General features: G+C 41.8%; 1 protein-coding gene across 2 annotated transcripts in view; it reads left to right on the plus strand.

Moving 5' to 3' along the window:
• The first annotated feature begins 1404 nt into the window (after positions 1 to 1404).
• The window catches only part of Ppp2r2b (protein phosphatase 2 regulatory subunit Bbeta), a 403524-nt gene continuing 391141 nt past the window's right edge, over positions 1405 to 13787 (plus strand). The window contains exon 1 of one of the 2 annotated variants that reach the window (XM_027397983.2): positions 1405 to 1483. In XM_027397983.2, the coding sequence (XP_027253784.1) occupies positions 1405 to 1483 (79 nt within the window). The remainder of the gene's footprint in view (positions 1484 to 13787) is intronic. The other variant, XM_035440155.1, reaches the window with a different exon arrangement.

Consider the following 13787-nt stretch of genomic DNA (forward strand, 5'->3'; position numbering starts at 1 on the left):
AACTTGTAGGAGTGTCTTTATATTCTCATGCTCCACCTTGCTTTATGATCCACTGTGATATTCTCTCCTAGCCATACCAGCATACTCCTTCAAAGCTCAGTTAAATACTTCTGTACAGTAGAGAGCCCATAACATCTTCAAAATGGTCCTGAGATTTTTTCAAGGCATGTTCTTCTTTTAAATTTTGTTTTTTTAAAGCCCTACTCAGGAGAATACCTGCTTTCTTTCACTGACTATTGAAATCATTCCCTTGCGTCTCTGAAAGCAGCACAAAGGACATTTGCTCTTTCTCTTCATCATATACAATAGTGCCTTTGACAGACCTATAAATCCCAATCTGCAGCCCCATGCTTGCTTGCCTTCCACTGGCCAGGCTTCTGCAGTCACTTTATTTCATGCACCCAAACTAAACAAATCCCAATTAGTTAATATTCTCTCTCTCTCTCTCTCTCTCTCTCTCTCTCTCTCTCTCTCTCTCTCTCTCTCTCTCTCTTCTGAATTTTGGTGAAATTGTCTAATTCTGGAGCTAACTTACTTTCTGTATTTTTCTATGCCATCAGAGTCATGAGCTGTTGAAGGGTCAGTTCCCTTGAACTGGCCTCTTCCCTTGTGTTGTGACTTTATAGTTGTACAGAGGGCAGCTCAGGACCAAATTCATGCTTCAGCGATATGGCTGGGGGAGGAGGGTGGAGCACAGGGGGATGCTATAGTGAATCTCCCTGCTAGCCCTCCATCCCTGACTGCTCAACCCAGCTTTTGGCTTCACCTAAATGATAAATAGCCCTATTGTTTGAGCTTGGACTCAGAGTTTGAAAAAAAAAAAAAAGAACTAAATCTAGATTAAGCTCAGGACAGAGACCCATTTCATTGCACTGTACTTTAATATCCCTGAGATCCATGGCATTACGGGTAGCTCCTTTGAACAGCCAGCCCCTCCAGGGCAGAACACTATGCTGTCTTTGTTTAATCTGATCTTTCAGCTAAATAGGAGATGGTCACTTATCGTCACCACTCCCGTGTCCGGCTGCGTTGCTATTACTGAGAGACGCACACACCGGGAAAGGTGGACGCTTCAGGCAGAACATTTCAGCGTGTGTTTACAGGCAGGACTGACTTACTCAGCAATCCTGCTCCGAGGAGCTGCAGCCAATGAAGAGGCTCTATCCCAGCTTGCTTGGGGGCTTCTGAGTTTGAGCTGCCTGCAGAAATGTAAGGCATTGCTTTCTGGCGCTGATGGCAAAATGGGACCCATCTCCAGTTATTCCTTGGGCTCCCCAGCTCTGCAGATCTGGGAGAGAACCTACATAAACATATTGGTGATGTAGCCAGCTTTCAAGGCCGAGAGAATCCTTATGGATTCGGGAGACTGGTTTTTCATTTAGAATTTTCTTTTTCCTTTAGAAGATGAAATGCTTCTCTCGTTACCTGCCTTACATCTTCAGACCTCCAAACACCATCCTCTCTTCCAGCTGCCACACGGAAGGTACAGACCAGAGAGGGAGAGTGTCTGGGTGGGTGGGACAAAGTGGGCTGGTGTCGGACTTCCCACAGGTTCCGCTGAGGCTGCTTTCTGCAGCTTACTAGATGACTGGCGTTCCTGGGAAAGCTGGTATCTTGACATATAGATCTGCTCTGAAAAACCAGCCTGCCTCCTCCAAGGAGAGGGAAGTATTTTCTGAAGTGCAGACTAACGTTTCAAAGGTGATCTCAAAGCTGGCAGCCGACCTGAAAATCATTCAGAAATATTTTGTCAATTTTCCCTGTGTTCCATTTACCATGCAAACAAGTCGTTGGAACTCGTGCTGAGGAAAAACAATCAGTGGATGCTGCCACACACATTTATCCTAGCTCTGTTGTGTCACTGTCTGCTTAATAACTTGGTGCATGCCCAAGAAAGCAATTAGCAAAATGGAATTAGCTTAGTCTGTGACTGGGGAGTGCTGGTTGTTAGACTGGAGTTCAGTTTGTTCTTAGGTTGCTCAGTTTTGATACTTGCTAGAAATGTGTTTTGTGGGGTTTCTAAGTTAATTGTCTGAAAGGAACATGGACTGGGTCTTGCACACAATCTCCCCAGCCCTGGCTTCTGCCCAGGACTGCTTCGGCTTCTATCCTGCCATGGCATGTATACATGGGTGTGTACTTTCTCTGTGAACATGTGTGCCATGTAAACATCTGGCAGTACCTCTTCCACTAAGCACTGCAGATCTCAGCATTTCTCCAGCAAGGAGCTGGCTGTGTTTCTTCCATGTGTGATTTGCCTGTTTCTTTAGATCTGATGTTCCCTGGAAAGTGCATTTCATGTGAAGCAACTAGCTTGGATAATCTTCAGGTTTAGGGGTTGTCCTAGAAGTGGGACTGTATTAAAGAGGACACCAATGGCGAGTCCACCTCAGTCCCACCACCGTCTTCTTGGATGGAGAAGGTGGTCAGCCTATTCTGAGCCACCCTTATTTCTCATCCTTGCAGGGGGATTATGGGATTTCAGGTTGTGTATAGCATATGAGAGAAGCAGACTTTGGGGATGAAGTGCATTTTCAATCACTTCTCATGGGAAAAGGTTTTGGGATAACTTTAGCATTGAGACTGGGGATGGCATTTTCATAGACGTATGTTGTTTTGCATTTGTATGCGTCCCTTTAAATGCATTGATAGCTAAAAAGCAAATTACCCACAGGAATTTTTTTCCTCATTGGGAGTGGAGAGAACCTAATATATCTCTGTATGTATTCCTATAAATATTGGGGTAGGAGATAGAAGAAGGTGGCATGGATCAGAATCTCCAGAGCTTTTCACATACAGAAGACCTGATGCCATTTGGAAGGGGCCTCGATGGCTTTATATTCTGATTGGCTCCCTGATTGGCTCCCCTCTCCTCTCCTCCCTGCTTGGACTCTGAAAACCCAAATACTTGATTTCAGTTGGTGTTTTGTGCATTGATCAAAACTAAATACTTTGGTCATATAGATAGAACTGCTACCACAACAAGAATAATTTTTAAGTATTTTTAAACCAGTTTAATTTATTCTCTCAAAATGGAAACATCACTTTGTCTCAAAACAAACAATTTCTACTTCACCCCCATCGACAGACTTAACGATGGAAATCAGAATTCTTATATTTGAATTCAAAGTGAATCTAATAAAAACAGTTAGGGAGGAAAATAACATCCACCAAAATAACATCATGGATGAAGCCTTGGGACATAGTGGAAAAGGCATGAGTCAGATAACAGTCCAGCTGGTCCACTCTATTTAATTGCTCTGCACCCAATCTTTTTTGTAATACAGAAATAAGAAGCCCTCATCCAATGGAGGTTGAGAATGAAATGTAAATGTAAATGATAGGCACTGTCTGGCTTTGATTACAGTGTCTCATGTTTCCTGGGAGGTTCACATTTTCTTTATTTTGCCATATCTAAGCTCAAACAGCCTCCTCAAACATATCATAATGTCACCCAAAACAAGTAACCCTATTTAAAGTTCATCTAAGGAGTAAAGCAAGTCAGAATGAGTCTGTTTTGGCTTTCACTGATATGTGCTTCTTTTTAGTAACCTTCTTACTCTACACTTGAGCCTTTTTATTTACAGGTATGAATGTCACATTTTATTTAACTAGATAAGTGGAGAAAGAATCTTTTACTATTATAAAGTAAATACAAAGTGGCCCAACAATTTCCCTAAGAATAATTCTAAAACAACTTTAGGATGTAAAGTGGTGCTGGGCCTCTTGGGGAAAGAACACCGTACGTTGAAGTCTTGAGTTGCCTTAGTGCTGTTTTCCCACAACAGGAAGATGCTGGCTTGGGATCCTACCTCTGCTGCATGCCAGCAAGGTGATATTAGATGCTAGTGCCACTGAACCTTGGTTTTTAGAGGATGGCTTCAAATAAATACATTCAGAATACCACAGAGGGGGCTTTGATAATAGTGATGATGATGGCAAACTGGCCTTCATGTACATTGAATTTGCTGTATTCAATGCATTGTCCAAATACAAAATGATACTTCATATAGAAAGTAAATCTAGAATATGAACTTCATAACTTAGTTCTTTTTTTGTTTTGCTTTCCTTCTTTCTCTGTTATTTAACCCTTCTGATGAAGGCTTGTTTCTTCATATAGTAGTCATATTGATTTTGTTTAAAATATGGAGCCCTGAGGCTGATGAGATGGCTCAGCAATTAGGAGCTCTGGCTGTTCTTGCAAAGGGCCTGGATTCAATTCTCAGCACCCACATGGCAGCTCACAGACAACTGTAGCTCCAGTTCCAGGACATCTGACCCCCTTTTCTGGCCTCCACAGGCATCAAGCATGCAAGTGATATACACACATACATGCAGGCAACACACACACACACACACACACACACACATAATAAATACATACATACATACATTAATTAATTAATTAATTAATGCTTTTAAAGGGCGGCCCTACGGAAATGACCCTGTAGATAAAAGAAAAGTTGCCTGTAAGCCTGAAGACCTGAGTTCAAATCCTTAGCATCCATATAAAAAGTTGGACATAGCTGTGTGTAACTGTAAACCCAGCATTGGGGAATGAAGAGTTCACTGATTAGCCAGCTGACTCCAAATGGGAAGCTCTAAGGTTCAGTGAGAGATCATCTCAAGGCAGTGGAGAATTATAGAAGAAAGTGCTCCCAATACTGCTCTGGCCTCTGCATACATGTGCACCCATACATTCACATGCAAGCATCAAATTAAATAAATAAATAAATAGCTACTTTCCATCCTGTGCCTTTAAACATACCTGTATTTAAAATCCTATTTGTTCTGCTACCTTTTCATCCTCTCTGCTTGCTTGGCCTTAAGTATTCCCATGTTGACTGGTCTCTAGCCACAGAGTCCATCATTGGTCCCTCAACATTCTCCATCCAGCCATAGGCTTTTGTGGATCCACTCTGCCATCATGTACTGTTGTACCAGCCTTCAACTCCAGTTCCAGCCCAGAAGCCATCCCTGACCCTCTGTTCATAGCTATTTAAGACTGTGTTTCTTCACTTCAGAGAACATATCTAGTTTGCTATTGTGAATAAATTGTGATGACATCTTTGTTACAATGCTACTCTGAGTGACAGTGGTGTGGAAGCAAGCCCATGTGTAACTGTGCTCCCTTCTGTACCTCCAACACCAGGATAATGTCAAGTGCATAATAGACACTGGAATGGAAGAATGACATATATGAGGCTATCATGTAATGAAGTGAAAAGTCATGTGGCCGGGCATTGGTGGCGCATGCCTTTAATCCCAGCACTCGGGAGACAGAAGCAGGTGGATTTCTGAGTTCGAGGCTAGACTGGTCTCCAGAGCAAGTGCCAGGATAGATTCCAAAGCTACACAGAGAAACCCTGTCTTGAAAAAAAAAATCATGTGTATAACATTGTAAAAAGCACCCTAACATAAACACATAAACATAATACAACCTCCATGTATACACAAGTTGTCTATTCATTGCAGGTTGGGGATCTTCAGATAGACATACTTTAAGAGACAGGTTCTACTGGAATGCCATTTTTTAGAATTCATTTTTGTTTGTTTGTTTTTGTTTGTTTGAGAGTGTACCATGGTGCATATGGAATCAGGTCTCCCCTTCTACCATGTTGGTTCTGGACATGAAACAAGTTGTCAGTCTTGTAGATGTGCACCTTACCAACTGAGCCTTTGATTTAAAAGCCTTGAGATAAAAGGATATAGTCAGAAACAAGGACAGTCAAATGATGTTACTGTAGGACAATGGTTTGAGAAGTTTGTTGTACTATCTTCACTTCTATGTGACTGATCACATAAGGGATCCCTTAACTTCCTTTCCATTGATAGTAGAGGAATCACCCATTTGGAAACAATGGCTTCGAACTGGGGAGAAAACTAAATTACAGCTAAAAGAAATTGATCTAGGCAGCCTACAGGCCAAGGGGGAAGAAAACGCCACAGGAATGAGTAGGCAGTAAAGTAAAAGAAGACTTGTTGATATTTTTTGGAACCTAATTTGGGAGCAGACACTGAAAGACCTTCTTTGGTTACTAACCAATCAGCGTGGGGTTCCTTTCCTAAAAGAACAAGGGGCTGTGCCTTTCAAGTACTCTCTCTTTAGCATGAATTATTCTTGTGGCATTCTTGTGCACAAACCCCCACTCATCCTGGAAAACTGAACTAAAAGTTGTCTTTCTTTTGGAAGCCTTCTTCTTGACTTTATGAATGGAGGTGTGTGAGTCACACAAGCTAGAGTCACAGAGGAGAGAATCTCCAAGAAAGACAAGCAACTACCAAGAAGCCTGTGGACTCCAGCTGGGTGCCAGAGACTATGCCTGGAGTCTCTGGCCTGCTCCTCACCAGGGCCATCCATATTGAATACCATTATCTCCATGTTTTAAGTGGGGAATTGTCTCAGCCAAAACTTAGTAAATGCACAGAGCCAAGACCCAAGTCTAAACCCCCTGACCCTAACATTAGAGCCACTCTAGCCTTTACAACACCCTGCACACTTTCTTCTGAGTCAGTGTGAGGACAGCTTCCTCGTTGTTCTGAAAGGATCTACTTATCTTCATACATATCTGTGTACTGGATTACTAGGAGATGAATTTTGCCCTATTTACCTTCATTAGACATTCAAGACAGCTTTTCAAAATGGAGGACTGAACAAGAAAGTGATGGACAGACTCATCCATATCCTGTCAATAAGTATTCTTCACCAGAAGGGTTATCTTGAAGCATCTTTCAATGACATCCTCAATGAGGTTGCTGAAAATCACTTCCCTTGCACACACAAATATATATTTTTCTAACTTCTTATTATGTCATAAAGAATACTAATATAAAGATCAGTGAAAGACATGGTGCTATAATTCCACTGTATGTATATGGATATAAATGTGCTTGTTTGTATGGGTCAATTTCCTACAATCATCTTGAAGTGAATAGTGTTGTTTTTCAGACCTCAGAGAAGCAGGGTAATGTGTCTGTGGCCTCACTCTGGTTGAGAGCAAAAGTTAGGATTAGAACTCATGCAGTTCAATGCCAGAGTACATCCAAAGAATAGACTTGCTGTTGCCTTTTATGTATTTACAGAATTCTTGTTTTTTAAGTCTCTTCTTCTCAATCTCTCCACATATTTAGAAGCATCCCCCTCTTCAGAGCCCACATCACGTGCACTTCCACGTGCACCCCACAGCTTTCTCTGCCTACTCATTTTCTAATCAACCTCTCTCAGCTTCACAAACACATACCTGCATTTAAAACCCTTTCTGAAGTATGGTGGGTGTCTCTGAAACATGGAAATAATAGTAGCTACACCAAGGGAATTTTGTTAAGATCAAACAGGACAAGATTGTATTGTCATTTGATATCACTTTATATCTTAAGTATATTTTAAAAATATGGTGGGCAGCGGATGAGTGGGCCTACTGATCATCGACTGTGGGAAGACCTCATTCTCTTCACTCCAATCACTTCATACCTGCACTCTGCCCACTCTCATCAGCACCAGGGTTTTCCTTTCCAGGGAAACATTTTATGCAGTCCACAGATACACAGTAAGTCATCTGGCTTCACTCATCTCATAAACTTGTATCTTCCTTCAGCCGTGGCCCAATCTCTTGCCCCCCCTTAAAAAAAGCCTTGAAAGACTTTTCTCTGGTTTCTTCTTTGTACCACTCTGCCAAGATGGGTTTTGTCAGAGTCATAGCCATCCTTACACCAATGAATCTAGTCATCTTTACTATGTCTCCTCTGAGCAGAGCTCAGCATCACCAACACATAGGGTCATGCAATCACTGCTTCCTTCCTAAGGAGTTCATTGTCTTAGCTTCTGGATTTTATTCTCCTGGCTTCTTCTCCCTCACCGTCCAGCCCTTCTTAGACTCCCAAGAGGCTTTCTAGCTAATTTCCCAGCAATTCTACATAGAAACACAGTAGAAATCTCAAAACAGCACTGGTTGGTTTCTGCCCTGGAGAAAACCTGTTTGTCCAGCATTCCTTTCCATCTTAAGAAGAAAGGGAGAACTCCATTCTCCTAGTTACTCCAGCCAAAAATTTTTTTAGAATCCTCCATGATTCCTCCTTTCTCTTATATTCATCTTCCAATTCTGTGTTAAATCCTCCTGGGCTTAACCTCCTAAAAATACTTACAATCCAATCATGCTTTATCACATCTATCTCATAAAATGTTTCTTCAACAGAGAATCCTCTCCTGGCTTTCCATCTGAAGCCAAGTAATCTCAATCTCTCTCCTGCCCCCACCTCCCTCCTTTATTTTTTTCTGATTTATTTTATAGCACTCATCTTGCCTTACTTGTTATATACCAATTAAATTATTCACTGCTATATACCTACTGTGGCAAAGGTTTCTAACCAAGTACAGTCCTTATCTCACAGTAAGTGTATAACCAGCATTTGTGTGCTGCATGAGTGAACATGTGAATGAGTGTTTGCTTGAAGTTTTAGTACGATGTAGAAAAACATGCACTCTTGAATCAGACAACCCTGAGATCTAGTCGCTGCATTGATAATGATTTACAGGCTTTCAGTTGTTAAACTAGTGCATTTGTTCTCTAACAGTAGCAACATATGGTTATGAAAATGAAAAATAGTGTGGTAAAGTACACACACACACACACACACACAATATATATATATATATATATATATATATATATATATATGGAGCATCTTGTGATTTCTTTTATCCCTGTTGTACTTGCCACAGTGGATGTCATCTACTAATACCATACAGGTATTAGTAGTTTCTTTTTTGTTGATTTTTGGGAGGTGGACCTGCCTATATTAGCTTGTTATGTGCCCATGTTAGGCATACAGCTAATATGTCTCAAAATATCACCTTTGTACCTTTAGCTAGATGAAGATACAAGGCAAGGAGTGGTTAGTTAGGTAAAGCACCCGGAACCACCAGGCTAAAACGTAGCCAATCAGGATTTGTGCCCAGACTGTCTGATACTGGAGGCCAAGTTCTTATCTGCCCCACAAATTTCAGGAATTGTCCTCTGCACATGGGGAAAAGAAAGATGCGATTCTTCCTAGTTTAACACACACACACACACACACACACACACACACACACACACACACACACACACACACGTGCGCGCGCGCGCATAACTTTAGCCATCGCTTTTAACCCCAACTGTGCATAAGAACCACCCATAGGAAATCCTTATGACTGCATCACAGCTCTTCAAGTCTGGATTCTCCAGACATGGGAATTCATATTATAGGATTTTCCAGTTAAGTATTTTGTGAAGCAGAGGTAGGAATTAAATAGTCAAGGTAGAGGAACGAGTAGAAGCAGACTTAGTGGGAGAGTCCTGGTGGTGGGGGAAGCAGATTTCTCAGTCAGTTCCCCTGAAATGATAGAGTAAAATCCTGCAGCTAAAGAGACTGTTTGTGGTAAAGGCATTCAAAGATACCTGGCAGAAACATGGCTGTTCTGGGAAGAATCAAGGTCATTGTCACCCTCCTGAAAAGCCAGTTACCTTCTGTTCAGTATTTATCTGCTTCGAGGTAACTGTGAATTTGCTTCAAGATTCATTATTCAGGTATTAACTGAAATGTCTACCTAACATAGAGAAAGCCAATTCCTTGGCTTTTGTCACATATAAAAGAAGGGATAAAATTTATGCATGTAACAAGCAGTTGCTTTGTTGAGTAAATGTAGTAATTCATTCCAAGTATACAGTGTGGTACTAAATGCTAATTAATTCAATAAAAAATAGCTAGTAATATTAATATTCTTCATGTCCAGAGAGATCCCAGTACTCAATCCCTGGCCTGTGCAATTGGATAGAGTGTGGTGATGGAAAGAAGCCTGGGGGTAGCAGTCCTAGACTGAGGTCATTTCCTGACACCGCCATACCTTCAGAAGCTGACTGATTCTGAGCTGGAGAGTTGACTTGGAGTAGAGTAAAACCTCGTTGTTCTATAAGGTTTGTATAGAATGTCCCTCCAAAAGCTCCCGTGAAAGCTTTATTCCACTGGCATGGTGCACTATTAGGAAACAATGGAACCATTAAGGAGTAAGACCTAGTGGTAGGTTTGAGACCATTGGAGGGATGCCCTGAAGGAGGAAGTGGGACCTTAGCCCTTTCCTCTTCCCTCTTCCTGTTCTTATTCACGACTACAAAGTGAGCTGATTTGTCCAGAGCTGCTTGGAGGATGGACTGTGCTACCACAGGCCCTAAAGCACAGAAGCTGATAGATCCTGTGATGCCCATCCTGAGCCCACAGATCCTCTTTGTTTCATAAACCTATAAACCGGTTGTATCGGGCAGATCTGTTACAGTAATACCAGGTCATACAGCAGGGCTATTGTTGTTGGGCAAAGTGATATATTCTGTGTAAAGTACACCCCCTGCCTGTGTATTCCCATACCTGGAAGTAGTAATTATTTTCAAGAGTTCATAAGATCTGTAAGGAACTCACAGGCCAATAGAAAGCACAGAGAATGGGAAATATTTCATAAAAGCTGTGTCCTTGATCCTTCATGTTGTCTCATGGAGGTTAATGATTACAGCAATCTTGTATTGTATTTCTCATACTGCACAGGCCAACCACCAAAGGGGGACTGTGCAGATGGCCCATTTGGTTGGAAATGCTAAGAATCTGGTGAGTTCTGGTTTTGGCTTAAACTTATCTGTCCTTTATGTGTCTGTTTACCAAACTTCAAAATGGAAGAATCCAACTTTATGTGTTTATTGTAAAGACCAGTGACACTGGGCAAAATGTGCCAGGTGGAAACCAAAGTGCCTCTGCTTCCTCTGAGAACTTCTCTGTCCAGGTCTTTCCAGAGACATTGCCAAGCTTGTCTGATCGCCCAACCAGAGTTCCTCCCAATCCACCCTGTCCTAGTCCAAAGGAATTGGCTTTATTTTTTATTCTTTCAGACTCTTATCAATTTTCAGGCATTCATTTGTACCCAAACACTAGTCAGGGCTGTTTTGATTTGTGCTTCTGGATCCATATTTTCTTCCTGATACTTGTGCCCTTAGGCCTTTCCTTCATTGGGACCCAATTTTAGAAATGTAATAGGAAAATCACAGACAGTGAAATCATTGTCGTCGTTAGGGAGCCTGGCCCATTAGTTTTCTGAGTCATCGTTTCTTCACAGACAGAGTGAACTGAGAGAAAAGATGAGCTGAGATGGGCAAGGTCTTTATCTTTACAAGTGTCTAAAAAGACAAGAAAATCAAATGGGAGACAAATCTATAGATAGCTTCCAAGATGTGCTTTAGGGAAGCCTGCTGTAGATCCTGCTGGTGATTCATGAGATGTCACTGCTCTGGAGATGGCAGTAGCAAATGGGGCCAGCGAGCATCCTTGTAAGCAGAGTACTCATATACTCTTTTATCCATTCAAAAACTACAGATACATGAGGAATGAGCATCTCCATCATGTGTTAGGTAATGACTCATAGATAAAAAAAAAAAACAGATGCAGTTCCTACCACTGTGAGAGGCAAGTAAATTAATTGTACCCTGTGGCAACACTGTTATGGGGAGTGTTGGCATTAGGGCAAGGCCTGATGAGATTTTGTTCATCAGAGGAAGATCAGGATGGTCCTGATGGAGGAATCACTGCACTGAGATCTGAAGGATGAATAGAGCATAGTGAGGTAGAATGAGAGAGAATTTTGCCGGTCAAGGAGAGCATTTTGAGGTTCAGTCAACAGAGAGCTAAGGTGAATCAAGAGTAAATGCAGGGCTTGGGTGTGGCTTAGTGACAGAAACCATGTTAGCATGTCTAAGATAGGATTGCATCCTTGGCACAGAGAAAAAGATTACACAAGAAATTACTGAAGGAAAGCCAGTTGGATGTACACAGAGACCAAGAAGGAAAGGTTAAGGCTTTAGAGGCACATAACTTTGTGTCTGTGAACATGAGTTATAGAGTTTATTCTCAAAGCAAAGAGAAACTGGAAATTGTATCAGGGATAAATTCCAGAAAACAATTGTTAGAGTGCTTAAAAGATTTGAAAACTTTTGTAACTGCTCTGAGAAGATTAGGGGGCAAAGAATACATAACACACTTCATGGAGTGGAATACACAAAAACAGATGGATGTGATCTCTAAAAGGGGTCCTTTCTGTTTCCTTAGTGTAAGCAGGCCTGCTGGATCCCAATGTGTGCTCCAAATGCCTGAATTTTGTTTATGACATCTGAATAATATGGGAGCCTGTGCCTTGTCCTGACATTCAGTGAGATTTCAATTCTCAATGTATGATAGCAGAAGTAACACACTATGCTCTGTTTGACAATCAGTAAATGTTCCAGGCATGGCATGGAGGTTTCTCTTCTAAACTCTGCATTTGAAAGCATGATATTTAGAAGTCAAGAAAGGCTGTCTTAGGACAGAATCCTAAGAATGCTTTCCAATCTTGTTTATTCAGCAGGCTGGAGCTTCCGTATCAAAGCCCCTAGATAGCATTGCACATATGCTCATCTGTATATTCATATGTCAGCAGCGAGGTGGGCTGTCAGGCAACAAAGGACCAAAAGCCAGTCTTGTAAGCAAAGACTAGGAGATGTCTATCTTAGTTACCACTCTGTCTCTCTTCACAGTCCTATGAAACAGGTGACAGAATGGCTAGGAAACTCAGGGATTTCAAATTCCTCCAAATAATCTCCAATAACTCCACCTCTAATCATGGTCAATATGCTGGCTAGTCCAATATCAAATTGGAACAAGCTAGAGCTATCTGAAAGGAAGGGTCCACGATTGAGAAAATGCCTTCATAAGATTCTTCTGTAAGGTATTTTCTTAATTAGTGATTGATTGGGTAGGACCCATCTATTGTGGATGGTGCCATCCATGGGCTGGTGGTCCTGGTTTCTATAAGAAAGTAGACGGTAAACCATGTTGAACAAGCCAGTAAGCAGCACCCCTCCATGGCTTCTGCATCAGCTCCTACTTCCAGATTCCTGCCCTGTTTGAGTTCCTGTCCTAACTTCCTTCAGTAATGGACTACAGTGTTCTGGGACCTTCTCTCTCTATCTCTAGCATAGCTGGGGAGACTTCAGAGTTAGAATCAGGTTTGTTAACAGTGGAGAAAGGAGACTGAGGTGTGACCTTCACAAACAGGCATGCTGTTCGCCAAGTCTCAGTAGAAGAGCATTGCTGAGGATCTGCTAAGAGAAGCGCCTTTGTGTTCAATCCAGAAACCAATTGGATTTCATTTGTTCGTTTCCTCCTTTGCCTGTGCACTGAGCAGTTTTTGGAGGCACTGCTGTCTACTGGGGACTCCATTTTCTCCAGGAAATTCTCATCACAGAGCCTGAACTAGAAGAGAATGCAGAGTCCTGTTTAACTCCCAACCACCATTTCACAAAGTGATCAGGACAGCTCAATCTGTAAACAGCTGCTTCCAGACCCAGCTTATACACCACCTTCACTGTGGTTTGCTCTTCCAATCCTGTCACAACCATCCAGGAATACTTGACTACTGGTAGAAACACTACAAGATAAGAAAAGTTCCCAATGATGCACTGTAAAAGTACTTCGCTGTACACTCCTGGTGTGCATCTTGTAAACCCTGGGGAGAGAACCAAAGTTTATGCAACAGCCCAATTACTTTTGTAAAGGAAGCATGTCTTTCTTTGAAATTGGCCCTATTCACATATACAGAATAAGCTGAAAACTTATTAAACCTCCCAGAAGTCACGTCTAAGTGCTTCCTTCCTCATATTGGGCACTGGACAATTCAGTACCAGATTGTGTACTTCATATTCCTTCCTATGGAGACCCTTAAACTCACTAGTTTCAGG

Source organism: Cricetulus griseus, chromosome 2 (genome assembly GCF_003668045.3).
Source record: "Cricetulus griseus strain 17A/GY chromosome 2, alternate assembly CriGri-PICRH-1.0, whole genome shotgun sequence".
NCBI classification, from domain to species: Eukaryota; Metazoa; Chordata; class Mammalia; order Rodentia; family Cricetidae; genus Cricetulus; species Cricetulus griseus.